Source organism: Anopheles marshallii, chromosome 3 (assembly GCF_943734725.1).
Source record: "Anopheles marshallii chromosome 3, idAnoMarsDA_429_01, whole genome shotgun sequence".
NCBI classification, from domain to species: domain Eukaryota; kingdom Metazoa; phylum Arthropoda; class Insecta; order Diptera; family Culicidae; genus Anopheles; species Anopheles marshallii.
This window is the reverse complement of record NC_071327.1, coordinates 23,207,979-23,231,194: the sequence shown is the minus strand read 5'-3', so window position 1 is coordinate 23,231,194 and position 23,216 is coordinate 23,207,979. Positions and strand designations below refer to the sequence as shown.

General features: G+C 45.3%; 3 protein-coding genes across 3 annotated transcripts; all 3 read left to right on the top strand.

Moving 5' to 3' along the window:
• The first annotated feature begins 3,438 nt into the window (after nt 1-3,438).
• Nucleotides 3,439-8,442, top strand: LOC128711113 (sperm motility kinase). The gene is made up of 6 exons (XM_053805978.1): nt 3,439-3,534; nt 5,864-5,963; nt 6,343-6,454; nt 6,536-6,692; nt 6,785-7,136; nt 7,214-8,442. The coding sequence occupies exons 3-6, from the start codon at nt 6,399-6,401 to the stop codon at nt 8,440-8,442; spliced, it is 1,794 nt and encodes a 597-aa protein (XP_053661953.1). The 5' UTR covers nt 3,439-3,534; nt 5,864-5,963; nt 6,343-6,398.
• A 1,056-nt stretch (nt 8,443-9,498) lies between these two features.
• Nucleotides 9,499-11,896, top strand: LOC128712386 (F-actin-capping protein subunit beta). The gene is made up of 3 exons (XM_053807281.1): nt 9,499-9,513; nt 10,576-11,160; nt 11,657-11,896. The coding sequence occupies exons 1-3, from the start codon at nt 9,499-9,501 to the stop codon at nt 11,894-11,896; spliced, it is 840 nt and encodes a 279-aa protein (XP_053663256.1).
• Nucleotides 11,897-14,920: 3,024 nt separating this feature from the next.
• LOC128711111 (disks large homolog 5) lies at nt 14,921-21,068 on the top strand. Its single transcript, XM_053805976.1, has 7 exons — nt 14,921-14,954; nt 15,020-19,693; nt 19,775-19,994; nt 20,066-20,301; nt 20,378-20,601; nt 20,678-20,897; nt 20,962-21,068. The coding sequence occupies exons 1-7, from the start codon at nt 14,921-14,923 to the stop codon at nt 21,066-21,068; spliced, it is 5,715 nt and encodes a 1,904-aa protein (XP_053661951.1).
• Nucleotides 21,069-23,216: the final 2,148 nt, after the last annotated feature.

The following is a 23,216-nucleotide window of genomic DNA, read 5'->3' as shown; positions in this document are numbered from 1 at the left end:
CTGTAGGTTGTGCCGACTCCTTACATAAGCGTAGAACTCGTCCTTTCGTTTTAATATGATTTGCCGTGTACCGTGTCCTTTTGCAGGACACCCGAGAGAGAGAGAGATCTATGTTTATATTTAATTTATGAAAATCCTTCCAACCTCCAATGGGGGGTTTTCCCGTGTTTGATACCGGTGAGTTGAGTTCCTGCCCGGCGGTACATGCGTAGAAAAAAAAAAAAACCTGTACGCAACTACACACACCCTGCACCTGCCCAGAATATCGATTTCAAATAAAACTGATTTTATACTTACCGCTCGGCACAGTACTGTGTTCGGTGGCCAAAGCTCTGCTCCGTATGCTTCATGCCAAACATGTTTGCCCCATGGAAATGGCGATTGGTCCCGCTGAAGTTTTGTAACCCAGCGGGGATTTTTGTTTTGTTTGCTTCTCAAACCCAGCCTAATGGAAGCAAATGAGCCACTCTGGAAATTGGCCGTATGGTGTTGGTAGGAACGGGAAAAAAACTTGCATTAAATTGGGTAAACCAGAGTAGAATAACAGAGTTCCCTTGCAATTGCTGCTTCATTAGAGGTGTGTTATACTTTAAATGATTCTTTTAGGCATCTTTTCGGATATTCGAACTATAGTCGACAACTAACGTCAAGATTCTTTTAAAATAGTGTTAGTTTTTAAAATATTATTAATGTATAAAGAGTTTTTTAATTTTACATTAGAAACAGAACTGGGTGTAGAAGGAGAGATATGTCCCAAGCTCAACACCCTCGCATTATCCTTGTGCAGTGTGTCCAAACAAACAAACAAACAATCCGACACACCTCCTTTTTACGTCCGGAAGAAGAATCAATACGGATACGGCTTGACTTGCTTCCTGCCTCATATCGGCCAACTGGCAAAAGCACGGTGGCGCATACAGTCTTGAACTCTAGCAACCTTGAACCTTGGGATTATGTTAAGGACGATTAGCGACAGTCGTCGTTGTCGCACCCTCCACAAAACCACTTTGGGGTGCTGTTCGGGACCCGCTTTGGGGTGCTGTTCGGGAGGTGTTTGTTATTGAAAATCGACCGTTTTCCATTAACTAATCAATCATTTATGGATGCTAGCAAAGGGACAGCAGCATAAAGGTATCACTTTTCGTGCCATCATTATCCGGGCACTAGTGGGGATACTTAAAAATTTCCCTCCATTTTCATACGGCAGCATTGGGAATTCTGAGGTTTGCTAGACGAAGTTTATAAAAGGACAAAACTCCTTCGTTTTATGACGTGTCATTACAAAGCTCTTGCTGCTGGCCGGTGTAAAGGATACAGTAGTGCAGCCCAAAATGGCATGAGGAAGGCGTGGAAAATGTTCGGGACCACGACCATCAGCGGTCTAATGGATTTGTTTCCTGGACGAACCGGGACGAATCAATAAAAATGTGAAATTATTTAGCACCCCCATTCTAAAGGCGGCTCACGCGCGCCCCGCTTGAGAACACGATAATTGACTTTGATTCGCGCCCAAGTGGATCCATTGTTCTCGTGCAGGCAGACGAACATGGTGGGGAGGAGGAATTGTTCGAACCGGTGTGGAAAATGTGTGAAGTATACTGCTTTGTAACGGGCCTGATTCACCCGCGATATGAATCTCCACGCCGAAACTCACCGTCCGTGTGATAACGTGACGCGCCAACACTTTCCGTCCAACTCCACGTGCAAATGGGAGTTAAACTGTTTACCGGCACAACAAACCCTTAGCGCCAGGTAGCCATTCGGTGAAGTTCCAGCATTGTTTACCCACTTTCAGCTCTCCGCACGGTACGGTACGGATCCATTGATGAACTTTTGCCCATCGCCCAATCTACCCGGGGCGTCCGCGTTTGATCGATTAAAAGCCCAAAACTCCGCGGCAGAATAGTGGAACCCTCGAAAGGGGTTTGTTGGGCGATGCACGCTGTAAAGAAATTTCATTAAAGCAGCACGCAAACAGCGCACCACTGTGTCCTTGCCGTGTGTTTTATCGTTCGATAGGTTGCCGAAAAAAAAAACTAGCACAAACGGTCACAAAATAAGCCACAACCGCTAAGCGATCAGTGTTACTAATCCGCGACGAAGTAGCTTAAATTAACACCTTTCGCGGATGGGCCGTCTCCGGGTGCTATTTATATGCTTTGTCAAATATTAAATTGCACAAACAGCGGATGGAATTAGAATGCCCGCTCGCGGGTTTTGTTCTGTACCGCTTCGCGATTAGCAAACAGTTCCCCTTTGTTGGAGTGTGCACGGGTGAGCAGTGGAGTTGCTTGAGCGATATTTATAAAACTTGCAATTGATTTATAATCTTAGCACTGTGCTAATCTGCACGATTCGATTCTCCAACTACACTTCCCCAAACAAACCATGGCGATCGATCACGTTTTACTACCATCGGGAGGAGCGTGAGGCTACTTGGAATTTTTAAATGTGGATATACTAAGAAATTCCACAATTTCTTGAAGTTTTATTCGTGTCTTGCCTCCAATTCGGTCCAAGTGCTTCATGAATCTTTTGAAAAGAGTCATTCGTATGAATCTGCAGTGAGCAGTCAATAAAAGCAGGAGTCAACTCGCAAAAGATTCCAAAATCTTCAAAATCCATGATTCCTCAAGATTCTTCAAGAATAATTAATCCTCAAGATTCCTCAAGATTCGTTAATCCTCAAACCTATCAGGAATCCCCATAGATGTACGAATCTTCCGGCAAACTTGATTTTATAATATTTATTATTTTTGCTTCTGAAAGCTCATTAATCTTTGAGGATTCATGGATCTTTAAAAGATTCAGATTCATTCATTCCGTTCAAAGATTCATTCAGATTTATGTACCTAAATCTGATTCACCCAACACTAGTAACGAAGAATTTCACATTTTTAATTTTAGGAAAATATACCCACAACCCGCACAAACCCTATGAAAATGAGCCAATGATCTCGAGGCAAAGCACCATGTCAGCTTTCCGCGTGTCTTTAACGTGCAACGCAGTGCTCAGCAGCGATCTGCCAAAATAAAAGATGTATCAGTAAGTACTATTTGGCCGTGCCGTTTTTTGACTGCTTGCGTGGCGTCTTGCGTTCGTTGCGTTCGTTGTTCGCCTGCGATAAAATTTCCGTGACTTCCAATTTGATACCAATTCCGATTAGCTAAACGTGTTAGACTTATGGGCAAATGATGGACATCCTAGCTAATTAGTATTATTACACTGCCCATCGGAATGACGAACGATTCTCGTTCTGTCGGATCAAATATTTATCCTTCGCTTAATTACCATGGAGTGCCATCCGCCGTTCGCCTATCGCTCTGATGGCGCGTCCTAATTAAATACGCGCTTTGTTTTCATTTTCCTTTTTCTTGTGTCTTTCTCACTTTCACTCTCTCTCTCGGACCGTTTTTTGTTTGTTCGCTCCAGTGGAACAAGGCATTCTAGCATCAGCTGTACCGACGCCAAAAACTCCAATCTATCAGCGCTACACAACCGCCCTCCAGAATGACCCCCGGTGTTCGCAAGAGGTAAACCTGTCTCGCCATTCCCACTGTCCCAAACGACATCCATCAATCACTCACGCGTGCCACGCGCCATCCACATCTTGACACCATTCCAACACACCATCGAGATTGGGTGATTATTAATTTCCAAACAAAGCGCCCAACTAACTGCTGACCACCCTGCTGACAACAACCGGCAGGCCTCTGGGGCCCTGGGGGGTGTGCTGACGGTATGGCGTTAACTGCTCATCAAGGATCCTCTCTCCAAGGGGTGGCAGCACAAGACGGCCAGCTAGGGCTTTTGTCTGGGTCTGGTTGGTGGGCAACTACAAGCAAGGGAAGCAAGTTTCTTATCGGATCAAATAATGTCTAACGAGTTACTTCCGCGGTGAGAGCACGGCGAAGGGTGCTCGCTATCGGAACGCCAAGTGGGTACGATGAGGTATCGCTTCCGGAAGCGTGCCATTGGACCGGGAGGTAGGAGATGGGTTTTGCACAACCGCCCATAATTTCCAACACCTTCGGCTCCCATATTAGCCCACTCGACGCCTCGACAGCTCTTGACACGATTGCCGACTGCATTGCGTAATATTTCGGTGAGCGTGCGTTAATCGACACGCTTTGCTTTCGCTTCCCAATGTGTGACACACACAGCTGGTGGAAAACGTGTCACTACGCAGAAAGAAAATTAGCATTACATGGGGCTTTTCCCATTTTTTTTGTTGCTGTTGTTGCTGTTGTTGAGGAGTACCTGATGTGGACCAGCTGGAAGCGATTTCCGGAACAGAAATGTTGGTTAACTAAGAGTCCCCTTCTTTACTTACGAGTATTAATAACTCGTTATTTACTAAGAAGCTTAGCATATCGCATAAAAGCTTGCGGGAATGCGACTACTAATGAAGGTTTAATACGAAGTCCGGTGTTGGAGTAGGTCGGACATTCAATGCAGCTTCATACAAATTACTTAAGGAGGTAGTACACTCCGGCGGCCTAAAAACCGAAGAAATTTTAGTAACACACATTTTTATAACAATTACTAATAATATTAATTCATAATAATTTAATATGGAATATATAACATATGGAGCATTAGGAGCATGATATCTTTGACGATTATCTACTGATTAGCGGCCATCATAGTTGCTGCACTATTGGAACTCTGGTATTTTTCTCATAATCCTCGTAAATTTCCTATCCTCATACTTAGGATGTTTTGATTATGTTGAAAATTGAAAAAGAATTTTAAAATAAATGTATGTAGAAATCAATAATTTTAACCGCGTCCAAGCTGGACTATTATTATGTTATGATCTCTAGCAACTTGTTATGATGTACACTAAGATAATCTCCGACATTTCTCCGACACTACGTCCCTTGACGGCAAGTAACATTGGGACGGATTTTCTCTTGAACTTCGTGTTAAGTTCACGATAGAGTAGACGCTTCCAAGAATTTTCCACCTGTGTACAACTCCCTTAATAAAACTGCTGATCGGTATACTAATTGCAGCTTAATTTGGTTTTAGATTCCTTTCGAAATTTATTCCACTTTAATACGATAAAATATCATAAAACCAGCGACTTACACAAATGCCACACGTATAAGCCGCTCTAAAGGTTGGCTGGCCTGTATCCAGCCTGAACCTGAGACGACTTTTGTTGTTATTCAAGGTTTAACAACCGCTTTCTGCCCAGCTCGGCCTCGATCGAACGTTTACTATTCCACTAAGCTGTGTACGCTTTGCTGGAAGGTGTTATGGCACTGGCTATTAATATTTACTAGCTACAATGCACGAAAGAAAGCAGCATTATTTGCTGCATAATTACAAAGCTGTGCGCTGTGTGAGTTCCTGCCGAAAGTCCGAAACTTCAAAACTTCCGAAGCAGCGGGGTTTCGGGTGTGAGAACGTGAGCATGGCATGGTGGGCAAGGTTTGCTTTTGTCAAGGATTAACTTTTCTATTCACCCAATCTCGGTTGCAATATCACTGCGAGTCCGCACAGGCATTCAATTATTGCGCCATCAAAATCACAACACACATTTAATATTCATCTTTCCGGCTACTGGCTTCCGACGAGGAACAAATTCCAACACCTATTCATCAATCACTCGTCGATAAACAACTTGTTCGCCATATCCTTTTAACCCCTCCCGACCTGACTCCAATGACTTCGGAAGAAGGGGAAGGTGTATTAATGTCGTTTAAAAATTTACCTTCTTTCTGTTTTCTTGCTCCCCATGCTCCGTAATTGTTCCGTCCCGGATGTCCTGGACGTGCCAACCGACGTGCTGGTGGCGGTACCGTATTCTGCATAAATGGTTCCTTTCCCCGTTTGCGACGTTGGCATTGGCAGGTAGCGCTGGGCAGACGCATCGGCCTGTACCGGTTCTGTGGCGATATCGGACGAGGCAACTTCTCGCGTGTCAAGCTCGCTGTTCATCAATTAACCAAAGGTGATTATTTCATTTGTAGTTTCCCTTCCCTGGTTGCGATGAAGTCCCGATACGGGTGGGCCTTCCCCATCGCCAACGTCATCATCCTTCACTGCTCCTGAACGGCAGCACACACTAATGAGAATCGTTAACCCCACGATCAATGGCGGCAGCGATATGCGCGTGAGGGGAGCAAAAGGATAATGAAAACGTCCCAGGAAGAATGCCATAATTGTGATTTAACATGAAACGAACAGATTTTGAGCGGTCTTTTCACTTGTACCTTCCGATTCTTTTTTCCCTTTATGCTCTGCACTGTCCTGTGCCTCGGAACGTGTCTTTAATTTTGGGGCGACCCATTGCGACGCCGCGGTTCGGGTGTGTGGGTGTGCCACTGCAGATAAAGTCGCTATTAAGGTAGTGGACACCAGTCGTCTAGATGCTAAGGCGCTACGCATGTTGTCGCGCGAGGTAAGCACGCTTGAGTGTGTTTACCATCCATTTATTCTAAGGTAAGCATAAATTTCCGGTAGGGACTGCTAAAAGACACTAGTAATGATGCGCATCATCTTTTTGCCCCCTCTTGTTCACAGACTGTTCGAAGTGATAGAAACATTGGGAAAGATTCATCTGATCAGCGAATGGGTGCAAGGCGGTGAACTTTACAATCGCATTACGGAGGTCGGCCCGCTCAAGGAACCGCACGCTGCATTGCTTTTCCAACAACTGCTACTGGCTGTGAAGCATCTGGTAGGAGGGAGCACGAACGATCTTCAGGACATCGGAACCGTATTTCTAATGCTTTCTTCTAATACATCTTCTTCTATTTCTAACCTTTGCAGCATAGTTTAGGTTTCGTGCATCGTGATATCAAGGCGGAGAATGTGTTACTGGTGAGCGAGGAACGCATCAAGCTGGCCGATTTTGGCTTCAGCACTCAGCTGGTAAACGGACCCTGGCAGCATTTGGACACGTTTTGTGGTTCACCACCGTACGCCGCACCGGAACTGTTCAGCGACGATCACTACATCGGAGGGCCGGTCGATATCTGGGCCCTCGGCATATTGCTCTACTTCATGCTGGAGGGATGTATGCCGTTCAAAGCACCCACAGTACCACTGCTAAGGACGGCCGTGCTTAAGGGAGAATTTGTCATCTCCACCAGCCTGAGTGTGCCATGCTGTCGCGTCATTCGTAAGTATTCTTGCCAGTTTGATGTCAGTCCATTGAGTAATTTTGACTATGAATGCTGCCTTTATGTTGCATTCCAGAGCGAATTCTGGTTCATACACCGTCCCGACGACCCACGATCGAGCAGCTGTTGGACTGCCAGTGGTTCAGATACGCACAGGATCATGCCGGTCGCCTCGGGAGGGTGAACCACCATCATCAAACCACCGTCGGCCAAATTCGAAACCCCAACAATGTTCCTAGGCGAAGGCGAAAAAAGCTGTTCTGGTTTTTTCCCGCCCCTCGCGATCGACTTTCCTCGCCCGAGTCAAACGCATCCAGCCGTGATAACAACCTTAGTGCTGCCAACAACAATCAGCGTCACCAACATCATCACCATCGTCGGCACCAACCAATAACGTCCTCCTCGACGAAGTCATCGTCCTCGCGGGACGAGCGCCTAGCCAATGCACCGGAGATACCCAATTTGCGTACGATCGCTTGCAGCACCAAGCGGGCCGCAAGCGTATTGGAGGAAAACTATCTGCATCCGCTCAAGCCGGATCCACGGGTCGCGGCTGACGCGGCGGACACCACATTCGTCACCGAACACCATCTGCATCATTCCCATTTAAGCAAGGATCTTTCCAACGATGTGTCAAATAATAATAATGATAACAATAACGCTAATGGTACGAATAACTACAATAATCAAGTCACCAACGATCCGACAGCCGGAATCAATGGCAATCGTAAGGAAAGTAGCACCAGTCAGGAGAGAAAACCTCGTCGATTTTCCTTTGGCCGTACGCTAAAGAAGCGCATCGGCCCAATGGAGTTAGTGTCGGCGGAGAGTTTAACCGGGCCGGATGGTGTGTCGCGTGCCAATCGTGTGATAGATCTGCGCGAAAAACTGCACCGGACGATTGACGATGAACATGGCCGGTTCATGATGTACCCGACGACGACCGTTTCCTCCGAGGGTAATCGACATTTGCATTCGTTGGAAATGGAAACTCGCCGCATGATGAAGGCTCTCGGTATAACCGGAGACATGATCGCGCGGGCGGTTACAAACGGACCGCGTAGTGACATTATCGGTGTGTACCGCATCATAATGCATCGTTTACAGCGGGAGCAAACGAACGCCCGGTTAGCGACGACAAACGGAGGAGCCTACGAATTTCTCGAGCTGAAATCAATCACTGGGACGGCGCATTCCGGTTCCAGCACGGGACGCAGCGGACCAAACAGTGGGGCAGGGCGAAACACTGCCAACAGTCGGCGACATATCGATCAGAACCGTGGAAGGATCTGTGCCATTCTTTAAAGATCTAACAACCGAGAGAAGGGCCCATGTGGTCAGGTCCTTGCCACTGTTTCCAGCTAATGTGATAATCCTCATGGGATTAATTGGAATCAGTGCAACTGCTACTAGTTACTATCTTTAGCCTCGTAACGTGTACCATTTCCAGACAGATTCAGACGGGAGCGGAAACTGCGATACTGCGGTATCACTAATGTTGCACTAGTAGACCACCAAAACCATAGAGGATAAAGTCATATTTTTAGAAGGAAATAACATTGTTAACTGTTAGTTTTAGTGTACTCCGGGGATTGCATCATGGACCATCAACCGGTAGCTTCAATGATCATAAGACGCAGCCAAACGGAAATCGATGTCTCTCTTTCTCCCATCCACACACCCGTTCCCCCCACGCTCACGAGAGGTGATGGTGGTGCATAGAAAACACAGCCTAAAACTTTTATAAACCCGAATCAAACGACATTTTGCAAAGGACAAACCATTATAGTAATGAATCGATGTTAGGCTCTGTGGAGCAGCCAACCCGTGCGGACTGTGCTCTTGTGTAAGCTTTAATATATTTATTTTCCATAAACAATCAGAACGCGGATCGCTACAAGTTTTAGGAAAAGCCAGAAAAGACATGTGCATCGTTCCAAAAATCCTACGCGCAACGATACGGACTGTGGTGTAGTGCGTATCAAGTTACTCGTTATGTCTGTTGTTTTTATTTCTATAAACAAATGATCAAATCATACTAAACGTGTAATAAAATATGCAACATCGAAGCGGTGTACGGTCAAACCAGAAACAAATATACAATTACTGTAAACGTAAGCCGTGGCGAGCGTGGGTTTTGTTTTGGGTGCCGTACCGACTTATCGGAACATATCACAGATTTGTTCTGACAGAGTTGTAATATTAAAGCGTTGGAACAAAAATGCTCTCAAACTGTATTGTTTATCAAATTATAATGCTTACCCGAAACGTGGGGAAACTTGGCAAGACAAACATTCACTAAAATTAGCGAATGCATCCTGCAGAAACATTTTTACTTTACGTTCAATTTGGCTTTGAATCATGGATTACGGCATGGTCATTGGCAAAATAAAAACGATAAGCTTGATGATACTAGAACGCACACTTAAATCTCTATTTAGTGAACTATTACAAAAACTAATCACGTGTGGCATTAACGTGTGTGCCAACAAAACAGTAGAAAATTTTCAAAAAAAATTATGCACAATTATAGTTGACCAAATTTGGCGAAACGCTAGCCCACTGTACTTTTGTTTTGCCACTTTGACGTTCGTGCCTGCTGTCATCACAACTGTCACTTCGCTGTCACGGAAAAGAGCTGCTTATTCGAGCAAAAAACAATTTGGTTAGTGGAAATTAGAGAAGTGCAACGATTTTAGTGCATATTTCTGTAACTTACACGTTGCTGGAGTGTTCTGTATTCCCCCGGCAACGATTACCATCCTCTACGGCACACAAGAACACCGCCCCTGTACGCTAGGAATCGGTCGGTGGTCGTCGCTGTCGTTGTTGCCTTCGCAATCATTAGTCACGTCAAAATATTTCCTTATTTTCATTTTTTTCTTTTTATCGTGCTTTACTTTCTCTGGTTCGGGTGCTTTATCGGAACAGGGCCCTAGAGAGTATTGCGGAAAACAGAGTATACGCACGTCGCGTCCAGAGCTCAACGGTGTGAACATAAAAGTGAACCACAGACCATCGACATTGGCGATTGATTCATCTTCCAACTGTACAGAAAATATCGCGACTGTAGGGTGAATCTTGAGATAGAACGCACAGAACACACACTTGTCTGTGACCTACAAGAACCGTACCTGCCCTCAAGTTTTCTGTTTGCTTGTGCCTCGGAGTGTGATTGTTTTTGCGAGCGTGTTTACGTGTATTTAGCTAATCATCCTTCCTTCGTTCGTAAAGAGTCTGTGATACGGAAGTGACGCATACAGTATGGTAAGTATAGGCAGACCATAGCAAAACGGTAGGGCGGGGCGCTTTCACGAGAATCACAAGAAAAACGGTCGCACTGATATCAATATCTTTGTGTCCTCCACTTATCTATGCTCTCATATTTTGTTTTCCCCTTTTTCACATTGGATCGCGGTTTTTGCGTGTTCTTCACAGACGGATCAACAAATGGATTGCGCGCTAGATCTGATGAGGAGACTTCCCCCACAACAGATTGAGAAGAACCTTATCGATCTTATCGATTTGGCACCGGCCCTATGCGAGGATCTGCTGACCTCGGTAGATCAACCACTGAAGATAGCGAAGGATAAGGAAACGGGCAAGGACTACCTGCTGTGTGATTACAATCGCGACGGTGATTCCTACCGTTCGCCCTGGTCGAACACGTACGACCCTCCGCTAGAGGATGGTTCAATGCCGTCAGAGCGGCTACGCAAGCTGGAAATCGAAGCAAACCTTGCGTTCGATCAGTACCGCGAGATGTACTACGAAGGAGGCGTATCGTCGGCCTATCTGTGGGATCTTGATCATGGGTTTGCTGGTGTAATTCTGATCAAAAAAGCTGGCGAAGGCAACCAGAAGACGAAGGGCTGCTGGGATTCGATCCATGTCGTGGAGGTGCAGGAGAAAAGTTCCGGACGAACAGCGCACTACAAGCTAACGTCGACCGCGATGCTGTGGCTGCAGACTAACCGACAGGGCTCCGGTACGATCAACCTCGGTGGAAGCCTCACCAGACAGGTAAGATACACAGAAACCCAATACATATCATAAGGGCAGGGTTTTATACAGCGTCCTAGTTTGGTATCGTGTCTTTGCTGAAGCGTAGAAGTTAATTTTAAACTGTGTTCACGAGTGAACGAACCTTAAGTGTGATAGGCGCCGCACAACGGCAGCGAAATCACATCATCGGTCATTTGTGTGATCCACCGTTTGCACAATAGCGCGGTGAGAAAGGGAAACAGTGTATGAGCGCAGGAAAGAGAAGGATGAAATTAAGCTAGTTTGGCATTTTCGCTTTGCTGCAGCAGAATGCGTGCCGTCGATGATAATGCTACATTGTCACTGCACGCATTCGTAGCGTTGTTTATTCATAAGCCACCGTGTTTACTTTCACTTTGCGGCGATGCGCTTTCGGCAGTGCCGTAATGGTTGTACAGCGCTGATGCGACACCACGAAGATGACTCGCCGTGGTATGTTTTATTAATGTTGCCCCTGTATGTATCCATTTTGCAGATCGAACAAGATGCACCAGTGAGCGAAACCAGCCCCCATATTGCCAACATCGGTCGTATTGTCGAGGACATGGAGAACAAAATACGCAACACACTAAACGAGATCTACTTCGGCAAAACGAAGGACATCGTTAATGGGTTGCGAAGTATTCAGTCGCTGGCCGACACAAATCAGCAGGCGACGATGAAGAAGGATCTAGCGGCAGCGCTGCTACGACGAACTGGCAAGAGCGAGAACTGAGCAGCGAAATTGGTCATCCGCCCGCCCACGACCATCCTTCCCTCTCCCATACATTGCTCGACGAGAACTCCATCAGTATCCACGCAGCCACCAACTTATCATCATCATCACCAGCACGCCACCACCATAATCATCGTCGTATTCATCGAGGCATTTTTGTCATACTTCTGTATTGTTTTGCCTATTAATTTACCAGTGGCGATATAATGTGAAATCGCCCTTACTTAGGATAGAAAGATAAAATCAGAAAGTTTGCACAAGCCAACACAAGAACTTCGGGGCTAAGGAAGATCCAAACGCTGGCGTCGTAACGATTACACAGCAGTGAGTAACGTAAATGGAGGATTGAAGTGCTATTGGTTGGTCACAAGGTATAAAAAGGCGGAACTAGAACAGAACAGCATCGAGAAAGCGAGAGAGTAAAAACAGGAACGTAAACTGAAAACACAAGTGTTGTTAAGTTGCAGCGAAGTGCACGTAGGAAAATCTTTTACCGACAACTTAACGCCCTCTTTATTGCAATTAACGTAGGTTACTAATAGCTTAAATGGAAGAGGTTCGCTAATGAGCATTCGGTGCAGACAAAGTTCGTACAGGTTAACTTCTTCTGCGTTTACAACTAGCAAACAGTAGAACGGATGTGCGGCAAGGTTGAACTGTTCATCTTTCCAATCCTATCCGTTCAATCGACGTACGGATCCCGGTAACATCCTAGGACACTATACAGGGCTATTTGTTCCGTTAGTGTTTCCTGTAAGCTTACAACATCGTTCTATCATCGTTTACCCTTCCGGGTGGTCCATTGTTCCCTGCCTTATTTTTGCAGCGCGTTAGGCGCCTTAAGTTAGAGGATCCATTTTTTGCGTTTTATATTGTTTTGCACCCATGAACCAGTCGATTGTATTACGTGTCAATCACGTCAAACCGAACTCTTTCTCTCCGGCTCTCGTCATTATGTAAATCCGTTCGAATAGTGTCCCCTATTAAGAGCGCGGAACAAAACCCGAAACGAGAACTGGAAAGATTTTCGGTGTCCTTAGCAGGAATAAAAGTAGAGGATCCATGAGCATGAAGTAGCAGCGACGCGGAACTGTGGGAAAATAATTTTTATATTTAAACGAAATGAGCAAATGTACGAAATAGAACGGTTCACACGAAAAAACAAATAAAACTAAATTCAAAACCAACCGAATCGGTTGTTTCACTTTAAGATTTAGGCCATTTTTCAGTATAACAACGATTCATATCAGTTTCTTTTATTCTTTTGATACGATGGGAAGGATTCTTGAATTTGTGATTGATTTTGTCATCCAGGATACCGTTTGAGAGTTGAGTACATAAACATAAATAATTGAGTTTCTTTAACATTCACTATGAACGATGATTGCACGAAATATGTCATAATTCAAACACATGCACATTTTAACAGCTTGTATCTTTTATATTGCTCTGCCAATTACATTATTATTGCAACTGTATAACTAAAAACTATATTTCTTTCAAATTATACACAATTTAACCAATTCTGAAACATCTACTGTCATTCTGGTGGATGTCACCGAGCACTGCATGCTTCAGTGTGCAGTCGGTCTACCCAGCGAAAACGCTACAGACCACCAAATCTGAGCTTTTTTCGCTGCTTCTCGCGATCGTTGTTTTGTTGTGCGTGTCGTGTCGTTCTATTGTGTTCCTTTTTTTGCGTGTAAAATGTTCTCACCTCGCAAGCGACCAGAACCAACCAGTAGCTCACCTACGTGCATCGCGAATTGACTGCCAGCTAAGCAAATTGTGGGGCAATTCTTCCGTGTGTCGGGATCGGGGAGTAAAGCAAGTGTGTACTGCGATGCTGCAAACGATATATGGAATCTTTACGATCCCCTAGACGTAAGTATGCGCGCTTTTCCGGCCAGCATATAGTTTCCTCTCTAGCTCGCGAGACGCGATATGGTCATGCACCCAGGGAACCGGTGCAGCACTTCTGCATCACAAAAACATATTTGTGTTTTCCCTTTTTTTGGTGGAGTACGACGGTCAACCAGGGCGCATCCGAGCTCTCTCGTTCGCTCGTCCAAAATGACATTTCATCCGTCAGTGGTGCACCAAGTAGAGCTCCAGATAAAAATCATCATCCGGCCTACACTTTCTCGACCATTTCACCTACATTCATCTGGTTGCGGACGCAATTAGTAACATCCAGCGTTTAGTGTAAAATGTGATCTCAGTTGCGTAAATCTAAGTCGGTATGCATGTCTTAAGTGAGTGTGGGAGTGTCTGCAGCTTTACAACCAGGCGAAATTCGGTCTCATTACACTGCACTCTACTCCAAACTTTTGGCCTGCTTGTTAGGCAGCAAAGCACACCACCTGCCTGGCCCAAATTTTATATAACGTAATATAAAACATGCAATCACTATTGCCAATTCTGTTGATGAATGCTAAAATGTGAAGAAAATAACAATAAGAGCACATAGTGAAGGAAGTTGTTCCACTTTCAATGTGATCACAGTCGGGATGTGGCAAATATTTCTAGTGTTACCACTAAACTAGCAACCAAAAACAATGGTTCATGATCTTTTGCTCTAACCCTATGGTAACACCATCCCCATTAAAAGCGATACAGGCACTCGGTGACATCTTCGTTGGCGGATCGTATCGTGTCATAAAACAATTTCGAGGCATTCGATCTCATTGTCCACAACTGTTTCGCATCATCTCAATAATGAATTGTGTAAGATGTCTTTCTATAATAACGCTTTCTTTCACTGTTAATGGGTGCACGACCAGCTACAACGCTTCATAGGCTATAAACTCTACTTCGATCTTTAACATTTTGGTATCATAAACCTATCCAAGAGTATGATAATTTTATTTTATTTTTCATTATTTAATTATTACATTACTTTATATCTTTTTAGGACCCCCAGTAATATTCTCATTCGCAAGTGACAGTATTGAAGACGAAATAAAACGATAATGCACTGAAAATAGACTCACCTTTCGTACGGAAACGTTTTGCACCCCAAAAATGGCATCAAGTGAAAACAATAGTGATGATGGTGGTAAGTTGTGACGGTGGATACCTTGCATGCAACAGTACCTAAAAATCCTTCCCCCATATCTGTAGGACACAATGTGTTTTCAGGCTTTTCAAGCTCGAACGGTAGCGCCCCGGAGTACGAACATCTGATGCAGTTCGAGTATCTCAAGACCAAGTACCGGGATGTGGTATCCCAGCTGAAGACGGTTTCGAACGAAAAGCAACGCTTGGAACATGATTTTCAGCTGCTGAAGAAAGAGCTTGAAGGAAAGGGTGATTTTTTCAACAGTTATCACGAGTACAGCGGGTTGAAACAGAAGTACGATACGTTGCGCCATCGGTATGAGGAAATTACGAAAGATCCAGCACACTGCATAAAGTTGTGTGAGGAATTGAAGAAAGAGCGCAACAAGTACAAGGAATTATTGAAGGCGACGGAACTGGAACTCGAAACCGTCCTATCGGAGCGGGGCAGTGTGCTCAAGGAAAACCAAAAGCTTTACGATAAGAATGAAGCCCTCGAACGGGAAGTGCAGGGCAAGCTGAAGGAAATGGTTGCGTTGAAAGAGAAAATCGAGCTACTAAAAACACGCCAAGAGTATCAACAACTTTCGAACGAAAGTAGCTGGAACAAGGAATTGTCCGACAGCAAAGATAAGTTCAGTATTGTTTCGGAAAATTTGGAAACTGCCAACCAGGAGATCGAACGTCTAAAAAAAGCGCTTGACAAGGCAAAGGCCGAGATAGCGAAAGCGATCCACGACACCGAGGTGGCCAAGCAACGGCGGGATTGGGCAATATCGGAACGGGAAAAGATTGTACAAGAGCGTGACAGTGTGCGCAATCTATGCGATGAAATCCGCAAAGAGCGGGACACAGCCACGTCGAAGCTGCTGGCAGCGATACGTGATAAGGACGATGCGCACAAAAAGATCGAGCTGCTTACCGATCAGCTGGAGCAGATGACACGCGACAGTATTAACAATAATGCCGGTTCCAGCGGCCAAACTCCGTCCTCCAACCTGCCGGGCGGCAATCAGTCGCAAGCGAACGGAGCTGGTACGGGTACGCCAACAACGCCAAACGCGTCGTTGGTGTCGATGAACAATAGTAATAGTCATCGCAATTCGCACTATAGCAGCTTTAGCTCGATCTACAACTTGGAATCACTGCAGCAGTATGACGTGGAGATGGTCGAAATCGATACCTCGCCGTTGTTGAGCAATTCGTCTGACTGGGGTCTCACGATCAGTGGCGATCTCGATCACAGCTATGGTAGCGATCATAGCAACACGAAGAATCTCTGCGGTCCGTACGTGGCTGCCGTGGAGCACGACTCGATCTTTGCCGGCAAACTGAAACCGAACGATATCATATGCCAAATAAACAACCACGACTGCAGCACTTTCTCGCGGCGCATGATCTACCGCACGATTCGGAACAGTGTACCACAGTGCATCATTACGGTGAAGCGGCCAACGAAGCGATTGCTTCCAGTTCAGATCCCCTTTACGAGCACGAATCGGAACCATGGGCTGTGTCTCGAGCTGGGGCTATACATAGCGAAACTGGAGCCGAATTCAATCGCCGCCAAGGATAGTCGATTGGCGGTGGGAGATCGAATATTGTCGATCAACAACAAACCGATGGAGAGCATCAAGAACATTAACGATGTACACGCTTACATTAACGATATGCGTAACAGCAGCTTGAATCTGATCGTTATCAAGGAAATGCTGGAAAGTCATCCGAGCTACGCTAGCTTCTACCAGCCACGGTTGAAACACATCCGCAACACTACGAGCTGCACACAGACGGACAATTCACTGTCCACGTTCGGCAGCCAGCACACCACCAATACGAGTAGTGTGAACACAAGCGCAAATGCGATGACGATGATGAACCATAGGTTGAGCCTAGAGTTTGACAATAACAATCACTTCCTACCGTCGGCGATGCCTTCCTCGTCGTACCAACCTTCCTCGAGCACGCCGAACTCCGTTGCTGCCAGTACGCCATCGTCCACGAAATCGGCCTCAAAGTTAACGGAGTTTATACAGAAAATTAAAGACAAGATGGCAATCAGTAACCACAGCAAGGAGGCTGGTGGTGCCGGTGGTAGCCAAGAGCACGATGCGATCGCAGCCCTTGACTCTGTGCTGGATAGTGATGAACAGTCGAGGGATGGGAAACGTTCCAAGCGCCGTAACAAAAACGATCCACATAATCAGTCGGACGTTCCGCGCGGTACGTGGCCAAGGGTGAACATGACGATCCACATCAACGAGACGCACCCGGGCACGATAGTGCAGAAGAAAAAGATAAGACCCCAGTTGACTATTCCGCGAGGAGGTGATCTGGACAATAACAACTACTTTGCTGCCGTCATGAATGAAGCCAACACTATACCTACCAGCTTTCAGCCGGATAAGATCACTGGTGGGCCAATGTCGCCACAGGGAATGCCGGGTAGTGGAGGATCGAGTGGTGTTGGTGGTGGTGGTGGAGGTGTTGTAGGTCCCGGTGGTGGCATGACTCCTTCTGGTGGTGTTTCTAACAGCGGACAGGGAACGCTCCCTAGTTCGAGCAAACGCAATTCAAATCCCGTAATGCCCATGGATATACAACGACTGCTTGCACTGAAGTATGGAGATGCGACAGCGGCTGGAATGGTTGGTGGAAACGTAGGTAACTCACCCGCAACTGGTACGATGGGAAAATCTCACACCGGTGGTGCACCATTTCCGCGATCTTCGACGTACGACGATCGGCACCACGATGGTGGTGGATTAAATTTAAACAAACATCGTTTTAGCCTGAACCTTTCGGCGATGAGCAAACAACCGTTGCAGCAACAGCAGCAGTTAATGTTACCGCCACACCAGCAACAAAACTCGCTCGATTTCATTCCAATCCCAACTTCCTCCTCTTCGCAAAAGAGTAACCATTCGATCGATTCTGCCAGTGCGTCGCATTCGCTGTCGAAAAGTCCGCCAGTTTATTATCCGGGCGCGGCCGGAACGCTCGGCATACCTACGTCGAAAACGACCGAATTTTTCATGACCTCAAAGATTACGAAATCGTTGTCGAAATACTCGAGCGATAATGAAAGCATCGACACGGAAACACTCTCCCTCGGGGGGATGCACGGTGGCGGTGGTGGTCCGTCGATGGGCGGAATGTCAACGAACATGGGTCCAACAAGTAGCGGAGGTATGCAGGGCATCGTTGGCGGCGGCGGTGGTGGTGGTGGTGGTGGTCCCGGTAACACTAATACCCTGCCACTGTCTCACATGCGCAAGCAGTTGATGGGAACTGGTGGTACTGGAGGTGGTTCGTCATCAAGTCGCAGTGGCCACACCCTACATCCAGCGGCAACAGCCGGTTACGGTGCAACCATATTTCCCGGTTCGTATCCACATCCCTTTATGCGCAACCATCATCAGCCAGGAGGGAACAGTGGCGGCGGAGGAGGTGGTGGTGCTAACGACCACATGATGGCGTTTCAATCGGGCAGTGGAGGAAATGGAGCAACGGGACCGGCCGCAATCGGACATCACTCGCACGGCGCTTCCATGGACTATTCCTACCGATACAGTCAGATCCAATCGTCCAAGGAGGATGTTCCCATATCCGGATACACCGGTGGCTACGAAGGTGGCACATTCCCGCGGAACAAAAGTCACCCAACGAGCAATAGCAACCATCATCACCATCACCACCATCATCACCACCAGGGAGGCTTTCGCATACCTTCGAACCAGAGTGTAACGAGTCGCGGGAGCGGCATCAAGATAAGCAACGGTTCTATTGATTGTAGCAGCTCGGAACGTGCCTCACCGATTCCAACGTTCGAGGTACAAGTGTTGAAACCGGGTCACGTCCCGTCCGGAGGTGGCGGTTCCGGTTCGAACAAGCGGAGCTCTCTCCAAGATTACGGACAATCCAAACCAAACGTGGGCGAACTTCGACTGGTGCAGATCGATAAAAGCGAAATGTCGTTAGGGATAAAAATTTTCTGCCGACGTAACGGAGGTGGAGTGTTCGTGTCTAACGTGGGAGAAAATAGTCTGGCCAGCAAGGTCGGTTTGCATATCGGCGATCAACTGTTGGAAGTGTGTGGTATAAATCTGCGCAAAGCAACGTACGAATTGGCGGCACACGTGCTCCGACAGTGTGGTAACTCTATTACCATGCTTGTGCTCTACAATCCGGTTGTGTACAGCAACCTGACCACAAGCGAAGACAATCTTGCACGATCGGGTTCACCGACACCGCAGAACTCCCCACGCTCCATGGGGCGTTCGTTAATTTCAGCGGTAAATACGGCGGCCGTCAATTCTATGACTGCTACGATGACCACCGCGAAAACGTCATCACTCGTTAAGGCGCAAGAGTTTAGCGATAGTCTTGAGCATCAAACGCAACTGCACGACGACGAGGAAGATGGTTCCGTAGCCGTAGGTAGTTCCGGTGTGCCTGGCCAAGGTAACCTGTACAAAGAACAACCGCGAGAGATTTACATCGAAACGCGTAAAACCTCCAACCTGGGAATTACGTTGGTTGGGGGTAATGCATATGGTATCTTTGTCCACGGCGTCCAGAAGGACTCGATCGCTGACCAGGCAGGATTGCTAGTGGGCGATCAGATACTGGAGTTTAACGGTACGGATATGCGTCGTTCCACGGCGGAGCATGCAGCACTTGAGATTGCGAAACCGGCCGATCATGTGAAGGTGCTCGTATTGTTCAACATTCAAAGTAAGTAGTCGCGAGTTGCCCGTTAAGGTGAACACTAGTTAAAGCCTGTTACCCTGAACGATGGCGCCCTCTTCTTTACAGAGTTCAATCAAATCAAAGATAAACCGGGCGATGCACTGTACATCCGGGTCGGATTTGATCGTAATTGCGATCAAGGGGATTCGGAGCTATCGTTTACGAAAGACGAGGTGCTGTTCGTCGACAATACCATGTTCGGTGGCGTTCCGGGTAAATGGCGCGCTTGGAAGCTAGACGAATACGGCCACAAGAGGCAATGCGGTATCATTCCCAACAAGCTGAAGTACGTGCTTTGGTAGTCAATTTAAATTCTGTAGAGCTAACTGTAATGTACTCAAAATGTTCATTTTACAGAGTCGAAGAAGAACTACGACTGCTTGGAGACCCGGGTGATGTAGATACGACGGCACGACGAGGTTCAACTTCAGCTCGAAGATCGTTCTTCAAACGTATCAAACCACAGCGGAGCTCGTCTCGCGATTCAAAGGAATTGGCCAGCTTCAGCAATACGCACCTGAGCCTGTATCTCGATTCGGGGTCATTAAGTGACGATGGATTAAGCAGCTACCAGCGCGTAGAACGGTTGGAATGTGAGTATCCCATCTTAATCGTTCAAGAAGTGTCTTGGAAATGGAATTTTACTTGAACACCTCAATGTAATTATAGACACTTACCGACCCGTGATAATATTGGGGCCACTGTCCGAATTTGTCATCGATAAGTTATGCGTGGATTTCCCAGAAGACTTTGCCGTCCTGCAGGAAAGTCAAAAGAAATGTACCAAGGACGAAATGGAGCTAGCGATACAAAACAATACGATCGCGGACTATAAACTGCGCAGCAATGGCATATTTGAGTATACGAGCATGCAAGCCGTCCGGGACAATAAGGTAGAGTAACGTATGAAGTTATTGGGGGGGTAGGTCCCAATGTTTGATAACTAACGTATGTTTCTTTCACTCGAAGCAATGTCACTGCATACTGAACGTAAGCATGGCGGCAGTAGAACGATTACAGCGCGCACAAATATATCCGGTCGTGTTGCTATTGCGCTTCAAATCGGCCAAACAAATCAAGGAAATCAAAGACTCGCGCTATTCCACCGACAAAATCTCGGCCAAAGCGGCGAAGGAAATGTACGAGCATACACTCAAGATGGAATCGGAATATCGACAGTTTATATCTGGTGAGTTTACCCTGGAACATTAACTGAAATATGTGTATTAACCAGCGTTCTGTTATTTTTATAGTTGTTATTTCGGGAGTGAATATTACACACATGTGTACGCAGATAAAGGCAGCCGTGGATAGCGAGCAGAAGAAAATTCTTTGGGTGTCGATACCGTCTCCGTTGTGACCATCCGTAAGCTACCTTCGTCCCGACGAAGATGAACGATTGGCCTAACCTGATACGCAACGACTCAAGTGTATCAATGATCAATAAGGTATTGTATAGAAAAAAACACCACTAAACACATGTTTAGATTTTACGACCTGAAGATAAATCAAACTACTGCTACTACTACTGGAAACGAAAAAGTTCGTGTAAAGTACTGTGCAATATATTTACATTATGAATGAAACGTCTTGGACAGGCATTAGTACAGCAAGAGTAGTAACCGATCCGCGCAAACCCTTGGGAAGAGATCCCGGTCCCGGAGTTATTTATATAGAAGAAACACTTCATCATCACAAGTTTTAGACATTTGTAGCACGACGATGTTACACGAATGGGCGATAATAGTTTGCTCAGGCAAAGTTTTTGCTCATAACGTTTAATGATACTTAAGCGACACGGTGTGATAACGGCTCTCAATACAATTTGGCATTTTTAATCCAGTATAAAAAAAAAATCTTAAGCAGAATCTCACCTTTTCCAAAGTAAATTAATATCAGCAACGTACAGAAAAGCCCTGAACGTTACCGATTAACCGGATGAAAGCATTTATACTGGCAGCGCATTAGTTTACTACACCATATTGGATGAATAATCTCGTTCATCTGTAGAATTCCCTTCCGGTATGTAGAACAAAGCAGATAACATATTTTTCACACTGGACCCCACCCACCGTCGTCGTTATTATGATTGTCCTATCGTTATTATGATTGATTATGGTATTTTGTTTACATTTATATAGTTCCGTAATTCTCTGTTGTCGTTTTCATTGCGCAATGAGTGTTAAAGATATGAAAGTATACATAAGTCTTCCAACAAACTATCTATTATTACTATAGAACAATTCAAATGCATTAGATTTGATATACGTTCCCGCAGTGTGAACGCATTTATTGATATCGAACCGTAACTGGTTAAAACATAATGAAAATGCACAATTTAAAGGCTAAACAGTTACATTTTCAATATACAAAAGATGATCTTGTTATGATTGTACAGTTTTTGAATTATTATAATCGCTAGAAGGAAATATTTTGAACACTAGGCGGAAAACGCTGAAATGAAACTACTCTTTCGTTTGCTCATTTGCATTTGGTACGTCTTCCATTTATAGAAAAAAATGTTGAATAAACGTTGTGTTATAGGAAAAAATAAGTTAAAAACATCCGCGGCGATATGCAGAGAATTGATGATTTGACGTTCGTCCACTCGGAAACTATGAATATTTGCATGAAAAGTTAGCATGCTCAGAAGTATATCGAGGTGGCATTCTACACACAAGCAATTACTAATATTATTATCATATTTCCCGTGTAGTTTTACTCCAGGCTGTCTGTGTTTGTCCGCATAGCAGGACTATTTAACTATATGTATATCCAAGAATAGCCAACACAGGACCAACGACCCGGTTGATTAGCCAAATGCGAAGAAGTCGCAATGTACACAGGTTATGATATGTTACTACCTCAACCATTCGATCAAAACAAACAAGTATAATTACAACTTTGGTTGGTACGTTTATAGAAGCAATCGAAAGTACGTAACTGTCTGAGCAATTTGTTGTCCCTTAATCTTGTTCGTCATAGATAATACTTTATTTGTTCTGATGTTCCGATTGTTTATTCATCTACAAAGCGTACATTTTAACCGCTGATTAAAGAAGAATTCTAGCGAATTAATGCCTAAAAAATTTTGAGATCCAATGTTTTTTTTCTCTTCTAGAGAGGATCACATATCTCTACCATTGCGTCCAATAATTTCAATTTTCTTTAATTCTTCCCAAAAGTAATTTATTACGTTTCATTTGAACATAAAGTTTTACCTTTATAGTCAAATAATTATAATCCACTTGCCCAAACAAATCGTTTTGACATCATTTTATTTTCCAAAAATGTAAAAGAGCCAAACCGCCTTAAATAACTAGTGGGGAGTTCTATTGGAGCTTTCGTTGCAAGTTTCATTCTATATGAAAAAAAGAAACAGATTTTGGTGTGCTTATTTCAGACATCTTCGTAATAGTTGTAGTAATTCGATTGTTTTGTTATTTTTCATGCTAGTTTGATTCAATCATCACCCTAAACACTGATAATCAAAAGAATATATATATAT

Coding starts and splice junctions, on each gene's coding strand:
- LOC128711113 (XM_053805978.1), top strand. CDS start 6,399: ATGTTGTCGCGCGAGGTAAGCACGCTTGAGTGTGTTTACCATCCATTT. Junction 6,455..6,535: donor TACCATCCATTTATTCTAAG/GTAAGCATAAAT, acceptor TCTTGTTCACAG/ACTGTTCGAAGTGATAGAAA. Junction 7,137..7,213: donor GCCATGCTGTCGCGTCATTC/GTAAGTATTCTT, acceptor GTTGCATTCCAG/AGCGAATTCTGGTTCATACA.
- LOC128712386 (XM_053807281.1), top strand. Junction 11,161..11,656: donor GTGGAAGCCTCACCAGACAG/GTAAGATACACA, acceptor TCCATTTTGCAG/ATCGAACAAGATGCACCAGT.
- LOC128711111 (XM_053805976.1), top strand. CDS start 14,921: ATGGCATCAAGTGAAAACAATAGTGATGATGGTG. Junction 19,995..20,065: donor ATCATTCCCAACAAGCTGAA/GTACGTGCTTTG, acceptor TTCATTTTACAG/AGTCGAAGAAGAACTACGAC. Junction 20,302..20,377: donor GCGCGTAGAACGGTTGGAAT/GTGAGTATCCCA, acceptor ATGTAATTATAG/ACACTTACCGACCCGTGATA.